This window comes from Hippocampus zosterae, chromosome 9 (assembly GCF_025434085.1).
Source record: "Hippocampus zosterae strain Florida chromosome 9, ASM2543408v3, whole genome shotgun sequence".
Lineage (NCBI taxonomy): Eukaryota > Metazoa > Chordata > Actinopteri > Syngnathiformes > Syngnathidae > Hippocampus > Hippocampus zosterae.
The window spans coordinates 23,946,593-23,968,305 of record NC_067459.1 but is presented as its reverse complement, the minus strand read 5'-3'; the positions used below and the strand labels follow the sequence as shown (position 1 = coordinate 23,968,305).

Sequence of the window (21,713 nt, the reverse complement as noted above, 5' to 3'; positions counted from 1 at the left end):
ATTGCTTCTTAGCAAAACTGTGTTCAAGAGCATCAATATCAGGCGTCAAATCCTGAGAAGTGGCCACTTCCAGAATTGCGTGCAAGTGGTTGCCCATGTGTCCTCCACTGGACAAAATTTGCAACAGCAGGTACTTGTATTGAAAAACTCCACTGAATGTGTTCTCGGGTTGGAGTGGATCCACTGCCCCCACCCAACAGGCCGGTTTGGTATGGTTTGGTACAAACGTATGGTCCAAGGGCCATACGTTTGACACCCCTGCACTAAGGGCCCCAATGACAACAGTGAACAAGATTGGGGAGGTGTTCCAGGTTTATTTGAAAACATACTCAATAAATATAGCACCATGAGAGGAGAGGACATGTGACAAAAACATGCCGAGAATTATTGTGCAATTATCACTTTCTTGCAAATCAGTGTGACATGAGCCGCATTTGGGCTCAACCTGCAGGAAACATTTGTGACAATTGGTTCATCCGCAGCCCTGCCGAGGACACTTCTGTTTTTGTTTTTTTGTGACAAAGACGACATCTGGGAAACTACTCCACATGCATATAAAACATTTCATTACAACGGGGGAAAAAATGCTTGGGCTTTGGAGTCATGTATTCTTGTATTACTGCACTGAATCTGCCCAATATCCCCCTGAAGTGATTACAGACCTTTGCTGGAAAGAACACTTGTTCAAAATGGAAGATTTGGACTTTGCAAATGACATCAACGAATAACTGAATGAAAGATAGAGGGAAAATTTCGTTGTTAGTTTGAGGAGGGGTACAGAGTCAACGTGAGCATATTTTTAAGCATACAATGTTAGAGCAAGTATAAAGTTTGGAGGTGGTTTAAATTGTTGCGATCGTTGCGCGCTGCTAATGTAGCTAATGCCAAAAAAAATCAACCCATTCGCGAGGCTTCTCGGTTTGCGACGGCAGTGATGCAAAGTTTAAGGTCATAAACGGCATGCAGTAGGCTGTCATTAACCGAGGACCCCCTGAACCGATAAACCGTCAATGGAATTTACAACAGTCAGCGTTAGCAATTCAATTCTGAATTTATCGTCACTATACCATATGTCAATGAGTTGTTGATGTGTTTTTTTTTAGTGCTGTAATTGCTATTGCGTTCGTGAACTGAACTTTCTCGCAACCCGAAGACCGACTGATGAACTGTGGTCACATTTATGACAAGCAATTGTACTTTGATTTTTTTGGGGGGGGGACAATTCTCGTCATTGCCGTATTTAGCACGCATGAGAGTCGTACTTGTTTTTCCCGCTTCACCCTTTCCAGGACTGCACGTCACAACAGAAAACTAATGGAAATAGAAGACCATTACAAGAGCGACAGAAAATGACATTTCGTTACCTAAAGAAATGAGAGCAGAAGTGTGGGCGTATTGAGATTTTTCCAAGACTGTCGATGAGGAATTAATAAACGATGATCAACATGCCGGCTGAGAATGCAGGGAAAAAATGTCAAACGTTGCCGAGACGGGCGGAAAACACGGAAAGGCTATCCAAAATTGTACAGTAAACACCCATTTAATTATTATTATTTGTTTTTTTTGCAGAGCGATCCTTACTGTGAATAGGGAAAAAATGCAAGTATGGTAATTAACCCCCCCATCACAAGAGTTTAAACAATAACTCTACTGTAGCACAATCTTTGATCCCAAAACAGTTTAATGACAAAGTCCCTTTACAACAAAACAGATTAGTTTGAAAAATGCGCACATGCACATACTCTCCGTAATTTGCCCTAACAACCCAGGCAAACTCAGCTCCTCCCCGACATACAAAGCTTGTCTCTTAGTTAAGAGGTATCACTTCAGCACACAGTGGTGCCTTGTTGGACAATACGGGTCCTTGACACCAATGTGTATTTCAACGGGACTTGGGGGGGGGCATCTTGTGCTTCTCAAGGCGTTTCAGAGAAAGCACACAAAGGAGGAAAAAAAACCCCCACCATTAGGTGAACATGTGTCCCGCAAATATGTGGAGCATTACTGCGCTCCAACGCAACTTTTTTTGTTTGCCTGCATGAAACTTCATTTTGGTTAATGCTGTTCATGATCTCCAATGTACAAAATCTACTTTGGAATTCTTTCGGTGCTTGTACGTGTGAAAGCAAATTGTTGTGTTGAGGAAATCAAACAAACATTCTGAAAATTGAGCACTATTAACAGTGAACGAATGCAAAAACCACTGACGCCAAAGCCCAAACACTACTTTTAATAACCGCCAATGTACATTTCCTAAACCGTCAAAGCGCATTATTATCAATTAACGTTAAAAAATATTGGTATCTCAAAAACTAGAGCCACTTCAAAGAAACCGGTGTGATTTTTGGACTCAGGAGTCCTAAATTATGTTTTGCTTGGTCAGTATTATTAAGATATCCTTTATTTGTCCCGCAATGGGGAAATTACAATCAGAATTCAGAAAGGAAAAACGCTGGGGAGGGAGAGGGGAAAAAAAAACACGCTCGAACTATCCTCTTCTGAGGATAATTTAAGTCTAGGATAAAAAAAGACCCTAGAACATGAATATGAATATGACAGTTACAACAAGTCACAAGACATAACATGTATAAGGGGGGGGGGGGGGGGTGTTTAACCGCGACGCGGACGAATAATGACCAGCTGCACGGTCCCCGTTGCGCTCCGCATTATCGAACCACGTCACGGGGGGAAAAAATTATCAGGATAATTGCAGTACATTATAATTATGATGTGAAATTTTCACATCTGTTTCACCTCTGAGTATGAGAATTTTGATTAAGTCGGGATCATTTCCCGGCTCTCCCCAGTTTGGCGGACGGTCGCTAAGGTCGCTGTCCATCACTTGCGGAAGTTTCCGAGCTGAACGCCCTGCCGTCCGCCGACGCATCGGAAGGTGGCGGGGTGGATGTCCCAGTACTTGACGGGGTTGGCAAACAGGCTGATGCCGCTGTACAAGGTCTTTTTCTCGCCAAATCGGATAGGGCAGAAATCGTTGACGCCCACGCTGGTGATTTTGTTGGCGTGGAGGAAAATCACCTGGACAGACAGACAGAGATTTTGGAACAATCACTTCAGCGTCTGAGTGGGAAATTCATTCCGGAGCGGGAAAAAAATGATGACAGCAGCTTATAAACTGGAAAGTCCGACATCCATTTTGCCGCAAACTGGCACAATAATATTTGCTCTTGCAAGAAAGACTTTTACAGTTGCTTGTCTTTTCAAGGGTGTCGTGGCTCTCAGCACGAGAGATTTTTAAGAAAACACAGGAGTTGGTCGTTGAAAACAAGGGCTTCTAAAGACCGTTAAAAAATAAATACATGAAAAGAAATCAGGAGGGCCTCTGAGAGAGAGCAAAGATGTGCTTGGCGCTCCACCAAATTTGGTGAAAAACACTCAATGAGGTAAGGCCGTGAAATAAAGTTAATAAGCCATAATAATGGTGAACAATGATATTAATGCATGAAAAAAAAGTGAAAATGATTAGTTATTAATTTGTTTATTATTCATTCATTCATTCATTCATCTTCCGGACCGCTTGATCCTCACTAGGGTGGCGGGGGGTGCTGGAGCCTATCCCAGCCGTCTTCGGGCAGTAGGCGGGGGACACCCTGAATCGGTTGCCAGCCAATCGCAGGGCACACAGAAACGAACAACCATTCGCACTCACACTCACACCTAGGGACAATTTAGAGTGTTCAATCAGCCTGCCACGCATGTTTTTGGAACGTGGGAGGAAACCGGAGCACCCGGAGAAAACCCACGCAGACCCGGGGAGAACATGCAAACTCCACACAGGGAGGCCGGAGCTGGAATCGAACCCGGTACCTCTGCATTGTGAAGCCGACGTGCTAACCACTGGACTACCGGGCCGCCCATTTGTTTATTATTTTATTAATAATATTAATAATAATATTATTATTATTATAATTTTAAGTTCTCAAACCGGTCACCGTATGGTCTCACATTTTGGACTCGGCAATTTCTGAAAATGACAAAATGCGAATCAGTGCTGGCATTTGTGTGTGAGTGGGTACGATGGGTCACCTGGAGGTAGCGCAGGGAGCTGAGCCCCGCCGGGACCTTTTTCAGACTGTTGTTGTCCAGTTGGATCTCGCGGATGTTGGGGATGTTGGCCAGACTGCCGTTCTCCACAAAGCGGATTTGGTTGAAGCTCAGGCTCAGTCTGCCGACGCCAACACAACAGGACGTTATACTTCAGCCAATCGGACACACTTTGACAGAGTCTGAGTTTTTTTGGGGGGGGGGTCCATGTTGCATTCAGCAGAGCGATTTTCAGGCACATTTTCAAGTCAGTAAATAAAGAAATGCAAATGTCCACGATGAAAGGTCATGTTTTGTAAATAGATGGCAGTAAATGAGAGTCATCTGAATAATTCATTGAAATGTAAATTTAAAAAAAAAATAAAGGCAAGAAAATACATCATTGAACTCATTTAAAATGCCTTAAATAAATAAGTAAAAATTGACTTACTCCAGCTTCTATTCAATTAATATATACGCCATATTAATGAATATACAAAATCACAAATGTACATTTCTTTTTCAAAAAGAAAAATATAGTTGGATGTAATGCTAAGATTATATTATTCCACCTTCTTTCATATAAAAATCCAGTCTTTTGCACAATCGGATTCATTCTTTCACATTCCGACTAAGCCATTTTTATTTAAATACTCGATTTCATTGGCTTTAAAAGACATCGATCTGACTTTGGGCCTCCGCAACAAATGTGTCTTTGTGGCCGAGGAGAGGGAGCGGTTTCTTCTTTCTTGGATTTTCATTTTACAGCTGGAAACTCTTCTTGAGAAAAACGCTTTGCCTGTCAAGTTAATCAAAGGTTTATGATGCCAACAGTCTGGATTTGCTGATTTTATTTACATACCTCCTATGGGGGGAATTGACTTCACTTCGAGGACAACCGTGCCGTTGTGTATTCGTCTTGTATTTGCTCACAGTGCGGTATTTTTTTTAAATTAGTGATGAGAAAAACTGTTCACCTCTGCAGATTTTTATATCTGATGAAGTCTTCCACTTCCACCTTGAAGATCTTGTTGTATTCCAGGTTGAGCTCTGTGATGGAGGAGGGTAGGTCTGAAGGGAAGAAAAAAAAAAAGATAGCGAGGGGAGTGGAACTCAACCGTTTATTAGTTTGAATTCGCAGCGGCGCCGAGGGTAGGCGGTACCTTTGGGCACGGCCGTCAGCCTGGTCTCGGCCATCCCCACGTAGAGCGTGGCCAGGCCATTGAAGGCTCCCAGCTCGATGCCGCTGTTGGCCAGCGGGTTGGCGCCCAACTCTGTTTCATCGCAACAAATCACAAGTCAATCCGTACAAACACAAGGTGCCTTTCACATGTCCTCATTTCACTGCCCCCGCCCACCCTTCCCCCGCCAAAAGTTGAGATCTTCCATTGAACTTCATAATTACTCTTTTTAGGGCTGCAACTTAGAATGATTTGAATAGTCGCTTCCTAGTTCAGTTATAATTAGCCAAACAATCGATTAAAAAAAAATTATTTTAGATTGCTGTCCCTTGATTCCAAAACAGGGCACTATTTCAAATTGACGGTGCAGAAAATTACATTAAAATCCAATTGATGATGATTCACTGACGGGTTTGGTCCGTGACATCAGAAAATCGGCTCATTGTTTTCCAAAGTAAAAGCAGATGTTTGCAAGGGCCTCGTTTTGATCCAATCCAGTGATAATCGGTCTGTTTGCCAGCATGACGAAAATTGGAGAATATGTTACCGGTGAGAGGAGCATTTGGACAATTTGAAGTGAAATGTCAAAACAAGACGATCAAAATGAAGTCGTTGTCGATTAACGATCGGTTAGTTGTGGATTAAATTGTTGCATCTCTTACATGCGTATTTTTAGCAAGCTCCCACACTTCATTAAAAAAAAAACCAAATCAGCCGCAAGCACAGCACGCAGTGGGACATCACTTAGTAGGCTAATATGGTTCACTCGGTTAATAAGCCGAGTCTGAACCAAGTTTTTCACAGTTTTCTGAAAGGTTTTTATATCGTAGGCTAATTTGCTGTGACAAAATGGACAACATTGAAGCGAGACAAAATGCTGGTCGTGATGTCACAAACAAACATTGCAGGCGTTGTTAAAAACGAGGCGGCTAAGCCATAATGAGAGGGCGGACAGCAGTTTCAGGGACCTGTGAAAAATGTGATGAAAATAGAAGCTGCATGGTCTAAATTGCTCATTTTATCCAATGACTTGTTGCGGACAGTAAATGATTCATCATAAAAAAATATATTTAGTATCATTTAAGTGGTTAGCGCGTCGGCTTCACAGTGCAGAGGTACCGGGTTCGATTCCAGCTCCGGCCTCCCTGTGTGGAGTTTGCATGTTCTCCCCGGGCCTGCGTGGGTTTTCTCCGGGTGCTCCGGTTTCCTCCCACATTCCAAAAACATGCATAGCAGGCTGATTGAACACTCTAAAATTGTCCCAAGGTGTGAGTGTGAGCGTGGATGGTTGTTCGTCTCTGTGTGCCCTGTGATTGGCTGGCAACCGATTCAGGGTGTCCCCCGCCTGCTGTCCGAAGACAGCTGGGATAGGCTCCAGCACCCCCCGCGACCCTAGTGAGGATCGAGCGGCTCGGAAGATGAATGAATGAATGAATGAATCATTTAACCTCTTATTGAGCACAAAAATCACATTTATTCAAAGGTGTAAGATGAAGCAAACATTTTTATTTTTTGTACAATTTTTTTGTCAAAATGGTGCAAATGTGTGCCCACTTATAAGAAGGCCCCCGTTTAATTATTCTGCTGCGTTCTCATCATGACTGACTGCTCCTGGTCAGGACAGTAATGGCACTTTTGACTGATATTGACCCAAGTAAGTCTCGAGTCTTAACCTTCAAGTCCCAATTTCCTGTGGCAAAAGTCAAGCCAGTCCAGTCGAACACTCTAAATGTCACTTGAGACTTGCGTTCAGCGACTCATGAATGGGGCAATTGGGGCAATTTGTCGAAATTGAATTGTGATTGGTTATTAACCCTCCAGTTGCAGTTACTGTAAAACTCAACATACGATAACAAATAATACACATAATGTGTATTTTATATGGGGCGGCCCGATGGTCGAGTGCTTAGCGCATTGACCTCACAGTGCAGAGGGATCAGGTTCGATTCCAGCTCCAGCCTTCCTGTGTAGATTTTGCATGTTGTTTCTGCGTGGGTTTTCTCCGGGTGCTGCGGTTTCCTCCCACATTCCAAAAACATGCGTGGCAGGCTGACTGAACACTCAAATTTCTCCCAAGGTGTGAGTGTGGGCGCGGATGGTTATTCGTCTCTGTGTGCCATGCGATTGGCTGGCAATCGATTCAGGGTGTGCCCCGCCTACTGCCTGACCAGAAAATTGATGGATGGATGGATGGATGGATTTTATATATGCAACGTGTTTTTCTTTAAGAAACACAGCCAGCACACCCAATTGACGGGCAAGCAAAAAAAAATTTGCATTACAGGGGATTTAGTGATAATACTCACAGGCATAGAGTTTCCCAATCTGTGAAAATCTCCACGTATTCACAGCAGGTTTTTTGGGGGGGGGGGCTGGGGGGTTGGTTTTGAAAGCAGTGAATAATTGTGTTTATTAATCGTGATTTCATCCATCCATCCATCCATTTTCCGAACCGCTTAATCCTCACTAGGGTCGCGGGGGGTGCTGGAGCCTATCCCAGCCGTCTCCGGGCAGTAGGCGGGGGACACCCTGAATCGGTTGGCAGCCAATCGCAGGGCTCACAGAAACGAACAACCATTCACACTCACACCTAGGGACAATTTTGAGTGTTCGATCAGCCTGCCACGCATGTTTTTGGAATGTGGGAGGAAACCGGAGCACCCGGAGAAAACCCACGCAGGCCCGGGGAGAACATGCAAACTCCACACAGGGAGGCCGGAGCTGGAATCGAACCCGGTACCTCTGCACTGTGAAGCCCACGTGCTAACCACTGGACTACCAGGCCGCCATCGTGATTTCAATGTCAGAATAATCGCGATTTTTCCTTCATCGCCCATCCTAAAAGTCAAATTATACAATCTTCCTCATTCAAAACATACAATCGCACTTCAGACACTTGGCACTCAGAAACTGTGATCTGTAATCTGTTCGCTGTACTATCATATTAAGACTCAGAGTTATTTTAATGGTCCCAAACCAGTTTAGTTCATGTCTGGCCAGCGATCTTTAATCTCGTCAACGCAGCTTTCTTGTATTTCTCTTGAGTTTTATAGAGCTGACGACGACGTCAGGTGCCATAGTTGTTGTGGCTCTTATCTTCTTGAGGCTGCAAACCCTGTTGCTATTCTCTCGTTTTTTTTTCCCCCTCGATTTGATCAAAAACATAATCCGTTTCACTAATAATTTTCGGAGCTCTTTCCATGATATTTGATTCATGAGGTGGCCTCGCTTGCCAGGTTTGAGCGCACTACACACCAAAAAAAAAACCAAACTACAAAGCGCATCTGTTTTTGATGCTTCAACACACGTCTGTTAAAACACCACTGATCTTTTTATGCTTAAGATTTGTCGCCCCCCCCCCCCCCCCCCCTTTCTTTTCAATGTATCATCTCAACTGAAAACCAACCTGCAAAAGCCTTTGGAAAAACGCTCTCCAGTGATTTATGAGCGGAGACATTTTTTTTCGCCTATTGTCCATGCCAATGTTTTCAAATGAATGACAGAGACACCGAATATGAGGACTAAGATAACCCGCACATTTCTGCAGTATATCAGAGCCGTAACAAGTCCTTCATTTCCTGTGCTGCTTGACTGCTTGAAAGTTATCGACACAGGCTTGGAAGAACGTAGTTGTTGTTGTTTTTTTTTTTTTGGGGCACCAAAACAGAACGCTAAGAAGAAGTTGACCAAGCAAAAATGTTTTTTGTACTTTCAGAAAAAGAGGGCGGAGTTTGTTTCTATCCGCTCTTTCGTGAACAGCAGAAGAATGATGATTTGAATCAGGCGTGTTGGAGGAAGGAAACATTTAAAACTTGCAAGGGCAGAATTTGACACCTGTGCCTTACACAGTGGCTGCAGTTCCCTGCTCCTCCGGGCCATGTGTGAAAAGAACAACAATTAGACATTGATTTATTTGTGAATCCCTACCGAGCACGTGGAGCTTCCTAAGGCCTTTGAAGGCGTCCCTCTGGATCCTGTTGATTTTGTTCTCGTGGAAGCGCAGCTCGATGATGTTGGGCGGCAGATTGGCCGGGATCTCCGTCAGGAAGTTGTAGGAAAGGTAGAGCAGGCGCAGGCGGTTCATGTTCTTGAAGGCGTCCGGGTGGATCTTTGAGATCCGGTTGTTGATCAGGAACAGGCCCTGTTGTGGGACAAAACTCACTCAAAAAGAAATCTATCAATTGGGGTTGACCTCTTAACAATTGATGCTGGCGTCTGCGGTGCAGCCCTTTGAGACACTGGGCCTCATTTTTTCCCTAAATATTTACCCATTTGAGTGGTTGAAACTAACCCAAATAATTCAGATGACAGTCAGAGTGGCGTGATCTGTGTGAGGTTTTATTATTTCATTCATTTCAGTTTTGTGGCATTGGAGTCAGAACACTAGGGGGCACTGCGTAAAAGGTATCTATGCAGTAAATAAGAGACAAAGAAGAACGCATAGTCTGCTGTCGGAGGAAGGCCTCGTCACCTCTGTGTGTGAACGACAAAATTAAGAGCCTCTGTTGTAGAGCATACGTCAGACTAGCAAAGTGATATCGGTGTGTAGTATCGGAGCATTTTTTTTACAGGCGCATGTATTGTAAATGGGGCGGCCCGGTAGTCCAGTGGTTAGCACGTCGGCTTCACAGTGCAGAGGTACCGGGTTCGATTCCTGCTCCGGCCTCCCTGTGTGGAGTTTGCATGTTCTCCCCGGGCCTGCGTGGGTTTTCTCCGGGTGCTCCGGTTTCCTCCCACATTCTAAAAATACGCATGGCAGGCTAATTGAACACTCTGAATTGTCCCTAGGTGTGAGTGTGGATGGTTGTTTGTCTATGTGTGCCCTGCGATTGGCTGGCAACCGATTCAGGGTGTCCCCCGCCTACTGCCCAAAGACAGCTGGGATAGGCTCCAGCACCCCCCGCGACCCTAGTGAGGATCAAGCGGTCCGGAAGATGAATGAATAAATGTATTGTAAATGTAGAGTATAGGCACCCATTGGTGTCGAAAGCAGTTCCTTAGAAATTGCCACGCATTTATCTCAAATTGGGATTTCGACTAGTCCATATGATTAGAGGTAGACAGCATCCGGGATTGGTTCGCAGTTGACATTGAGTGGGATAAGTTGATTTGAGTTGGTCAAGCAAAATTCTTCTTTCAAAGTATTATTAATCCCCAACCCCACCAAATTAGTGATCAGATGTGTCTCATTCCGTATTCGTTGCAGTCGAAACCGGTCAGATTCTGCGTCCAACTCCAAAGAAAACACGAAAAAGGGAAACGGTACTTATGCCTCGACCCCACAGTTGGCCGCCGCGGTTTGTTTTTCAAAGCGGGATAATGAGTGGAACTACTAATTACTCGAGTCACTCCATAAACAGAACACGTGTACACCGATACCATCGGCATGACTCAAAGCTGAAATATTTCCAGGTGTTTTCCCACACGAGATGTGACTCATTTCGCTTCTCTTCCGACGAAGCTACCGAAACGTTTCAGATGGCTTTGTTTTTCCCGATTCGCCACGTGTTTCTATGGAAAGCCGTTTAAGTCCAGCTAGTGCGATAATTCAGCTCACAAGCAAAACTACGAGGGCACATACTAGTAAGACAATTGAATTGTCTTTGCTCAATCGGCCTGCTTGTTGTGTATTGCTCTCACATAAAGCTTGTCCAGGCCTTTGAAGTCCTTTTCCTTGATCTGGGTGATGTCGTTGTTTTGGAGGTCGATCATCAAGATGTCACTCGGAAGCTTGGCCGGCACGTTGATCAGACCTGTCGGTGTCGTCACATCACATGCGTGATATCTTTTTGGGAAAAGTGGAACTTTTTGCCTTTTGCCTTTAATTCCACGTAATCATTCCAGGAATTGTTTTATATTTGCTACAAATGCTGGCTGCTCACAGCTCCTTAGTCAACGCTGGGTACGGGAAGTAACTGATTAGAACTTGGCAATGCAAATGACTTTTGTCTTTTAATAATGCACACACACACACACACACACACACACAACACATGCATTCATTTGACAAAGATCAGACGAGTCAATTTCCCCTTTTTGAAAGGTTACAAATGGAGCTTTGCTGTTTTACGGTATGTAAGATAACAACAAACCCTCTATGGGTTCTATTGTTATTTTGATGTGTGTGGTATTGGATTCCAGCTGTTTCCGCAGTTAAGAAACAGAGACAGTCGCGAAACAACACAATCTATTACATCATCCTTGTGCTATTATGCTAATGGAGCAGTTTGATGCGCTCTTTTCTCCATTTTCTTAACGGATGGCCGAGGTATCAGTCGGAACTCATTTCTAAAAGCATAATGTTGTAAGATGAGGTTTAAATATTACTTATGTTACTTGGATTCTAGTTTGGGCTATATTTAGGGTTTCAGCTATTAATGCAGGAAATTATGAATAAAATTAGAATTTTCAATTCAGACTGTTTGCATCAGGTCTGAGTGTCTAACCCCCGCACATAGTGAGGATTCACTGCGATTGCATTTCATTTACCGTATTTTACGAACTATCAGGCACGCCTAAAAGCATTCAATTTTCTCAAAAGCCGACAGTGCGCCATATTATCCGATGAGCCTTACATATGGATCAATATTCTGATTTCTTCGACGTTATGTAAAGCGCCTTGTTACAGCTGCGGTGATTGTGAAGGCTGTATTGTATTGTATTGTATTGTATTGTATTGTATTGTGTTGTATTCCTCTTAGTGTATCTCCATCTAGTGGACGCATAATGCAACCACAGCCACTATTGGAGCTTCTATTCTATGTGCCTTATAATGCGGTGCGCCCTCTGTATGAAGACAGTTTTAAAATAGGCCACTCATTGAAGGTGAACCTTTGACTCCAAAGCGCCTTGTAGTGCGGAAAATACGGTCTATCGTTTCTGTATTTGCAATTCTACCTAACAAGTACACGACATGCTGAACTTGTTAGCGACCTTCTGTAGTCTGGTGATGCTTCTCATCGCACTTTGTGGATGCTCCAGTAGCTTCTATCCATCCTTCCAGTCCGTGACATCATGTGCTCTGTTTTTAATAGTCATGTGACCGGGCCAGCATTCTTACCTTGATCAGAGCACTGTACCACTCTGGGCGAGCAATGGCAGCCCAAGGGACAGTTGTCGTATTGATCGTCATAGTTGTTATTATTGTCGTCGTCGTCGTCCTCTGAATCAGCAATCATGACGTCGTAGTTTCTCATGATGTCCATGACGTCGACGTGCTGGTAGTATTTGCTGCTGCCCAGCGTCAGCATACAGAGCAGAAGGACCACCCTCATGGTGCGGCCGGACCAGCGATTAGTGTTATCTTATCCTGGCCGGAAGGAAATAACATGACAAATGAGCCGTTTAGCTTGTGGAGGACCGACCTCAAGTGTTCCTGTTTTTATTTACCTTGACATCCTAGCTGAATTTCATATTCACCATGCACCCAAAAAAAGCATTTGTTGGCTTCTTACATTGTAACAACTCAATACAAGCTTCGGAATTCCTAAACGCTACAAGTACAACGTCGTACAAGTTACTGACTTATTCAATCAGCCGTTCAAAGACAAATATAGCACAAATTCACATCTCAAATGTCTAACCAATGCCAAAATCAAACATGATATGCACGACTTTATCCTGATGCGCAGTTCAGAGATCTTAATGTTTCCATAAATTCAACAGCATTAAAAAAAAAGAAAAAGAAGACAGAATCATGAAATCTACAATTGAAAGGACTTTAAAATGCCACAAATTCAACAGGACGCAAGCTACTCAATTCCTAAAATTCACATTCCAAGCTACGTGGTCCCCACATCCCCGTTTAAAAGCTGTTAACAACGCTAAAAATCCAACACAATGCAGGCTACGTCATCCTTAAATCTGGCTGTCAAAGGTCGAAGCGATTAAAGAAAAAGCAAAAGAAGCAAAGAAATCGACAACAAATTATGTTATAGTAATACAGTTACGTATTCCATTACATCATAGCACATAAAACCTTCAAAACAGGCTAACTCCAGGTGTAGCAATCATGTTTCGCGTTCCCTTGCTAACTTTTTTAAAACAGAGATATTGGGACGAATGGGATGAATTTGTGAATTATTTGTTGTGTAGTTTTCCAAAAACGATCGACTAAACGCAGTGTGAACTTTAGGAACAGAGAGGTTAATAAAACAGCTGCAACTGAGAGTGAGGCCGGTGGTTTGCATGGTGAGCACAGAGTGACAATCGGGTTGAATATTGCCACGTGTTCTACAAATAAGCAATGTATCACACAAACAATCGAAATCGAGTGTGTCTAGTTAAATCATGTGACCCGAGACTCCTCCCCCCCCCCCATGCCTCTGTTGCCTTGATCGTGTCCTGTCGAATCTGCTTCGTGCGGGCCACGGAAAGGAATAAAGCATTTTTGCCCCCCTGCTTTTGTTAACCTTGGCGAAGGACTGTTATTTGTTTTATGATGCTTGATTAGCAGCTCGCTCTTGCCATATTTAGTTTGAATATTGCACTTCCAAGTTAGACACGAAAAGTAAAAAAAAAAGTGATGCTTTGCAGCCAGCACCGCATCAGCGCAAGTAAACATTGTTGTCATTGTTTCCATGCTTGTCTAAGGACTCCGGTTGGAAATGAGCGGTCCCGGCAGCCAAGGCAAATGTTTGCCATGCTCCTACCTATTCGCCGCAGGGGTGATTTATGGAACTCCCCTCTATAAAACACTTGCGCTGCCCCCTTAGACCCTGACATTGTCCGCTCGCCGCATCTGCGCTAATCTTAATGGATTCTCTGGGCTGCCGAGTGTTGGGTCTAGCCACAAAAATGTGCTGCTGCTGCTGCTGCTGCAGCAGGAAAAGAACGACCCCTCGCTATCCTGCTGTGGGTGTACATACTGTTCTGTCGGATCCATGCGGACCAGCGTCCCTCAGTCAGAACTTTAACAACTTAAATATTTTTGGAAAGTTGAAGGGAAACTCTAGCCAAAAAGGAAAACAAGATTCCATTCCAAATTGACAAAAAACAGCCTCCGGTCCAGCCTGTATACTCTTCTTTCACATGGCTCCAAAAAGACAAATCAAGAAAAGCCTGCTACCGACACAAAATTGCAAAGCTCGGAATTTGAACATCTCGGAAATTGTCGGGAAATTACCCCCCCGAAACGCGCTTCCAAAGGAGAACACGTGAACCAAAAAAAATCTGATATTGTTCGAAAAATGCAAGGAAATTTGGGTTTAAAAAGAAAACGAGTCATCAAAACAGCCCAAAGTCTGTATTTGCATCTGGTTGCATTTTCCTTGATTTTTTTGTTTACTCTATACTCTTTCTCTAGCCTCAAAAAAAGGACCAATCAATAAAAAACTACCACCACCAAATTTTTTCAACCCGTACAACATTGAATATCTTTGAAATTGCCTTAAAAATCTAAGGGCAACCAGAGTTCAGTTTTTTCCTTGGGTTTTGTTTTTCAATGTGTGGTGTAAGCTTTAAGACTAGGCTATTAAAAAAGTCATCAAGAAAGGATCGGTGAATAAAACCCAGCCACCACTTATTTGGAACCATTGGATCTTGAACAACTCGTAAATTGTCCGAAAAATCTTGGCACTCGGGAAATCCGATTGCCTGAATTCATAAAGACCAAGTACTTGTCTCATCGATAAACACCACTGATTGTTCTTTCAGACTTCTCATTCGTAAAAGCCATAAAATATCCACTCCGATCCCTCAAAAAATTCAAACAACTCAGAAATTGATGGAAATTTCCAAGCAAAATTTGGTCCAAAAGGCGAGCACATGTCCAGAACGCGATGGATTTTTTTTTTCATTAGTTTCACTGTAATCTTTGCAACGGTGTCCATTTTCAGGAAATAAGTTAAGAGCTTCGACCAACAGAACACTTTTATAAATGGCATGTACGATTCTTTCAGATCAGCATTTCTCAAAATTGTTCCTCATAAAAGGACCATTCAACACAAATAAATAAACAAACAAACTGCTGCTTCTGAATTTGAACCACTCCAAAATGTATGGAAAATTCCCAGGAAAATCTGTTCCAAATGGAGAACCCAAGTCCAGAATCCAGATTAAAAACCAAAAAAGCCCACCAGTCATGATTCGGTATGTTATGGTTTCCTTCCTTATTATTGGTAATGTTTTTTTCTTTCTTTTAACAGCCAGTGACGATAAAATCTAACAGACAGAACATTTTGAGGTTCCTTGGGGGACCAAGGACAGGTCGAGTACCACACTTTGAGAAACTTTCAGAAGTTATTAGCACAGGCGAGCTTGTTTTTTTTTTTTGTGATTTCATTCAATGGGAAATTCATCATGTGTGCTTTTTGTATTCTGGAGAGATTTCTGTTTGTTTTTTGGCGTGTACACAATAAAACAAGCCAAGAAAAGAAATCAAATAAAACTTGCCTTTAAGTGCGTGTGAACTGGTTGGGTCTATGACCTCATTAAACACTTCAACCCTAATGATGTCTCCAGCCTCAATCGCCGCTCTTGTCGACTTTAATGCGTTGTGACTTGGAACAGTTTAAAACCACCACAACCACCACCTAATCCCTGTCGTTGCCAATTATTTCCTTGTTACGTTGACGAAATGAGCTCAAAACTAATGGGGGCGTCTTTGTACCCTTAAAAGAAGGTTATTTTATCCGCATCTACAAACTGCCAAATCGGTCATGTTGTGGATTGAGTTAGGTTGCCTCTACAACTTGTCAAATAAAGGCAACTAGTTTTCAGGCGACTGAATCGCAATTTAGCCCAAACCACACTTAAAAATGTCATGAAAAAAAAAAAAAACCCACACCGGTCGTTGTCCTACCTTATCCGTCAGTGGCTTTTTGTCCTCGATTAAAGCCCAGGCAGCGAGTGCAGCAGCAGCACACTTTCCGCTACACACGACTAAGGGATGCAGCCCAAGTCAGCACAGAGAACAGCATCCCCCCTTGTCTCAGCAGCAAGGACGAGGAAAAAAAAAAAAACTTGGAGAACACCCCCACTGCTGCGAGCTGTGGTCTCCTCACCCTGACACCAGAGCCTTTCTGTCATCACAGCATCTGAGAATATGAGCTGCCCTTTTGAAGCCTTGCCAGGCTAGTTAGCGCACTAAACTAAAGGGGCCAGTGGTGGCGCTCCTGCTTCCACCGCCTTGAGATTGTCAGCATAAAAGATCCCCTGGGCGGCATTCCTGCAGTCCCTTAAACATACCAAGAAACTATTTGTTTTGTTTTGGTAATTTAGATAAACAAAACAAAAAACTGCCGATTGAAAAATAACATTGAGTGAACCTTCATTAGGCCGACATGGAGAAACTCCAGTTTTTCAACAGCAGTAGCATACAAGACTTGTCACCCCTAAATCAAAAACTTTCTATGTACATACTTACAACTGAGCATAATAATCGATTTTTGCAACAAAAAAAATTTAAATGATTGCCTGAACACGAATAACCAAAAATAAAAGTCCTATACAGTAAATGTACAGTATCAACAAATATCAAATACTCTATTTTGTTGGTCGGCAACCTGCGGCTCGAGAGACATATTTTTTTAGCGGGGGGGGGAGGGGGGTTTGGTCCAATATGGCTCAACATTTTGGGTTGCCGACCCTTGGTCTATAAATACTCTAGGTATTGTATATACACAAACGTGAATGTGAAAAGCAGCAATGACGGTCAGTAGTAGTTTATGCATTAAAAAAATCTATATCAATTATAGTAGTCCAGTGGTTAGCACGTGGGCTTCACAGTGCAGAGGTACCGGGTTCGATTCCAGCTCCGGCCTCCCTGTGTGGAGTTTGCATGTTCTCCCCGGGCCTGCGTGGGTTTTCTCCGGGTGCTCCGGTTTCCTCCCACATTCCAAAAACATGCGTGGCAGGCTGATTGAACACTCTAAATTGTCACTAGGTGTGAGTGTGAGTGCGAATGGTTGTTCGTCTCTGTGTGCCCTGCGATTGGCTGGCAACCGATTCGGGGTGTCCCCTGCCTACTGCCCGAAGACAGCTGGGATAGGCTCCAGCACCCCCCGCGACCCTAGTGAGGATCAAGCGGCTCGGAAGATGAATGAATGAATGTTATCTTCAGAGGCATTGCACATGACATGACAACAAATGTTATTTAACAGGCTGTCCAGTAGTTATCTAAAATAAAGAGATAGAATGTATACGATCCATACACTCAAGTGAGTGAACAGCAGCATTGTATGTGGCAAAACCATTCGGCTGTACATGGTTCAGCCACACCACACAGCTGTACATTTGATGCTTTAAAGGGGGTCGAAAAAGCAAGCGAAGCGGGCCGCCTTTCGTCGGCGCCTCACGTGTGCCTGTTTTCCTTTTTCCATCCCCCTTGATTCTGTGCCTCTCTTTTCTGCTGAGGCCAGCTGGAACGTAATCACCCCAACCCCCCGCCACCCCTTACCCGAGGCACGGCCCTGAGGCGTCACTAGACGGAGCACATGTGCCCCTGGTTTGGCACTCACAAGAAGAAGAAGCCAAAAGGGAAGCTCAGCTTTTTTGCACTGCTTTCTTCTCGCTGGGGGGGGGGGGGTCGGTGGGCAGTCATACTTTCCGAGGCTTCTGAGATCATCTCAGGAGAAACGCTTGAGATCCACTTACCCGTTTCCAATGAAACTTCCACTTTTGCGAGAAATTTGGGAAAATATGCGGCGGCGGTGTGCGCCACCGGTTGACTTCCAAATTATTCTCATTTCATAATTTCCAGCTAGTGGCATTGCACGTGCAAACAAAAAAATGAACAGGTTGCCAGTCAAGGTCGGGGCAGACCCGAAGACCATTAGTTGACCACTTGGCTGTCAGTTCTGAGCACTTTTTGACAATCAATGGACTGGTTGTCATTCAAGACTGGCATAAAAACAACCGCATCTTGATTTCTAAGCCTCATTCAGCGTGTTTGAGAATTTGGCAGCTTACGCTGCGCCATACTGGATGTTCTGGCGGACCAAGGGATGTTTTCTTTCACCCCACCCTTGAAGCACCTGACAATTTGGTGACTGAAAGTAGATATGACCGTAGACCAGTTCAGAGCAGGTCTAAGTTGCAGATGGTACGTGATTTGGGTGAATTTGATCGAGGTGCGGGAAGACAGATTCTGAGGTCTGGCGATGTGTGTGGGTGGCTGTCATCGTATTTCATTCATAAATGTGACAACAGCAGGCATCGAATCCTCCGAATCATGGTAGTGGGATGGGGAGAGGGGTGGTTCAACTCTTAACTGTGTTCACTCCCACAACGGCGTGTTGAAAGAAAACCCCACCCTTGCGTATAGTTAGACCGCACTGTGCGTAAATTGTTCGTAGGCGTGATAGTGAGTGTGAATGGTTGTGCCTCGCGATTGGCGAGCAACTAGTTCAGGGTCTTCACCACCAACTGCCCAAAGACGACTGGGATAGGCTCCAGCACACCCGCGACTCTCGTGAAGATAAGCAGGTTAGATAGTGGATGGATGGAAAAAGTTCAATATTTTTTCAGTTTTAGTTTGTTATTTTTGTCGATTTTTGTTCACGATCATAACCTTGCTGGTCAGCAATCAGACAATGGACTGCTTGGCAAACGATCTCTTATTCAACGGACCTTGTGCTGATTGTCTTTTGCTGTGTGTTCTGTTTGCTTCGTTACTTTCCATCTTGTTGTGTTTTGCAATATTCCCTAGTTACTTCTTGTCGCACATCGTGATTCACGTCTGCATCCGTTCACGCTCAACGCAAGCCCTCGACTGCGACGGCCCCGGCGACTGGTCCGAGGTGTGTCGTGTACCCGAGTAGAACCTCGGCACTAGTAAAGGGAGCATCTGGAATGGTCTTTGAGAGGATTGTGGAGCTGTATACAAGACGTTGCCTCAGCCCTTTCACGTAATCTCTTTGACAGATGTAGCATGAGAGGAGCAGCGGAGCTTTCACAGCGCAGCTGAGAAACAACACGTGGGTGGCAGTAGCATAACATTATTCATTCATTCATTCATTCATCTTCCGAACCGCTTGATCCTCACTAGGGTCGCGGGGGGTGCTGGAGCCTATCCTAGCCGTCTTCGGGCAGTAGGCGGGGGACACCCTGAATCGGTTGCCAGCCAATCGCAGGGCACACAGAAACGAACAACCATTCGCACTCACACTCACACCTAGGGACAATTTAGAGCGTCCAATCAGCCTGCCATGCATGTTTTCGGAATGTGGGAGGAAACCGGAGCACCCGGAGAAAACCCACGCAGGCCCGGGGAGAACATGCAAACTCCACACAGTGAGGCCGGAGCTGGAATCGAACCCGGTACCTCTGCACTGTGAAGCCCACGTGCTAACCACTGGACTACCGGGCCGCCTAGCATAACATTACAACAATGCTATTTGTTGTCGTCGTTGATGTTGTTGTCGTTTCTTTTACAGGCAAGTCCAAAAGCCTTGAACAGGTCTCAAAAGCAAAACACTCTTGTTACATCTCCCCAAACTGTTTCTCAAAACTCTCAGAGTCATGAGTGATGCAATAAATAAAACAATGAGCTATATTTATTGCATCAATGAATCTGCAGTAACAAGGAATCTGCACGCAAACTTGACTTCATGGTTGAGAAGTTCCCTTTGCTGTGAAGCATTTCACTCTCCTTTTTTTTTTTTTTAAACAAAACTGACTTACTGTCTCTTCCTGAACTCTTTTCACTCATTTAAAAAAAACAACAACAACCAGACTTTAAATCTTGAGGTGACAGAAACACACGCAGCTTCCGCAAAGGGAGGTGTGAGTGTTTAAGACTTCATAGATTTGCTTTCGTGCTATTTTCAAGATTTTCAATCGGTTAAATATGCATGAAACAAACAGATGGTGAAAAGGTGCGTGCCAGTCTTTCCTTTCAATTTCTCAAAGTGACGTTATTCTATCATCTCTCATTTCTGGACGTTAGGAGAGTGAGAACAGGCGCCAAGGAAGATATATACTAGATGGTCTCTCGCGGATTTTCACTTCCAGTGTTTTGCGGGCGGGTCTGGGATGAACAGGGGTTGATTTCATGTTAGTTGTGCAGCATGTGAGGAACATGCCGACCCAACATGCAGCAGATAGGACAGGGTGGGACAGCACAGGACAGGACAACAGGCAGTGGTGTGTGATGGGAATGGCTAATTGCTGCCAAAATGCCCCCCTCAGGATTTGCAGGGCAAATAAAGAAGTTAGCATCATCCTAAAGTCTGTGTAGCAATTAAGGCCAAGCCACTAAATCCATAGGCGTGTCTCTGCGCAGTGACGAGTGAATCATCATTACCAACACAAGTCTAATTCCACCCGGTTGTTTTTCTTTTTCCTCCCATAGGAAATGGTTGAAGGTGAAGAGTGCCTTCATTAGTAAGTAGATGCAATTTCTGCAAATATGAGTTTGACAAAAAAAATTAATTATAAGATAAGAAAACCTTTATTAGTCTCACAATGGAGAAATTCCCAATTCACAGCAGCAAAGTTATGAAAGTAAGAAGTAGAACAACAAAATAAAGGAGCTGCTGGAAAGGCAGCCACTCTCGCGGCGCCATTTTGAAGTCAAAATAACAAAAATAACACAAGACAACACATAGGACACAGACAGTCGTTCAATCTTCACCAATTTTCTGCATACACTTTGTTGTCTGAAGCAGTTATGGATGAAAGAGGAGAAGATCAAAGTGTCCTTTCACCAGTGGATCAGAGACGCCATGCTGAAAAATGTGCACACGTCTGCTACAAGCAAAGTTTTGAAAGCAAACACGAAGCTGTAGCATCCATTGATGAAAAGAGATTAGTTCACTCATCCTGTCCCACGTAATCCGCTTCAAACTCCAAGCCACGACTGCCAGCTCATCATCAGAAAGCCATCAGAAATGTGATTTTGTGACCCCAAAAATTGGAAACTTGATTTTTGTGACAAAAATTCTTTGTGGACTGTCACTAATATAACGCTTTTCTAACTCATGCACTCAAACCGCTTTACACTGTTACCTTATTCACCCATCCACTCATTCTATACCTTGCTCAAGGACATTGTCGCAAATCGAACCACCAACCTCTGGGTTGGGAAACGACCACTCTACCACTGAAACAAACCGGAAATCTGGGGGAGGGAGGGGATTCTGATTAGAAATCCGATTACTGCGGAAAAATTCAAAAGTGACTTCAGCGGGGGAAAAAAATTAATAAAATGGCATGTCTGATTTTTGTGGGGAAAATATTGCACATTTTATTTGATCTCTTGCACCTGTTCCAGGATCTGAAGTCTTGTTAAATTTCCTGACGTGTCACGATTTGAATTCCAATGTTTTGATTTTCTTCCCTTTGGAAGGATTTTGACATTGTCGACAATACATATTTCTGAAACAGTTATGTTTGGAAAACAATTGCGTTGTTGTTTTTGTTTTTCTTCTCACATTGACACACATTCAGTACATGACCATATACAATTTGGAGTTGACTGATGTGGTCTACGCCCCGGCATTTCCTCTTTGATTGATGGTAGATAATCACATCATGAGTGCAAATCTTGCT

At 43.8% G+C, this 21,713-nt stretch overlaps 3 protein-coding genes across 5 annotated transcripts in view; 1 reads left to right on the top strand and 2 right to left on the bottom strand.

Moving 5' to 3' along the window:
• Positions 1-21,713, top strand: part of cenpp (centromere protein P) — a 66,034-nt gene that overhangs the window by 26,019 nt on the left and 18,302 nt on the right. The gene's annotated exons all lie outside the window — the stretch shown is intronic.
• Positions 1-21,713, bottom strand: part of ecm2 (extracellular matrix protein 2, female organ and adipocyte specific) — a 58,262-nt gene that overhangs the window by 20,035 nt on the left and 16,514 nt on the right. The gene's annotated exons all lie outside the window — the stretch shown is intronic.
• aspn (asporin (LRR class 1)) lies at positions 1,217-16,215 on the bottom strand. Its single transcript, XM_052076326.1, has 9 exons — positions 16,024-16,215; positions 12,283-12,531; positions 10,863-10,975; positions 9,150-9,363; positions 5,205-5,315; positions 5,019-5,112; positions 4,045-4,183; positions 2,684-3,036; positions 1,217-2,374 (listed from the first exon to the last, which is right to left on the bottom strand). Exons 2-8 carry the CDS (start codon positions 12,494-12,496, stop codon positions 2,839-2,841), a joined length of 1,083 nt encoding a protein of 360 aa, XP_051932286.1. The 5' UTR covers positions 12,497-12,531; positions 16,024-16,215; the 3' UTR covers positions 1,217-2,374; positions 2,684-2,838.

Coding starts and splice junctions, on each gene's coding strand:
- aspn (XM_052076326.1), bottom strand. CDS start 12,496: ATGAGGGTGGTCCTTCTGCTCTGTATGCTGACGCTGGGCAGCAGCAAA. Junction 4,184..5,018: donor AGATATAAAAATCTGCAGAG/GTGAACAGTTTT, acceptor TGGCGTCGGCAG/ACTGAGCCTGAGCTTCAACC. Junction 3,037..4,044: donor GCTCCCTGCGCTACCTCCAG/GTGACCCATCGT, acceptor CTGTCTGTCCAG/GTGATTTTCCTCCACGCCAA.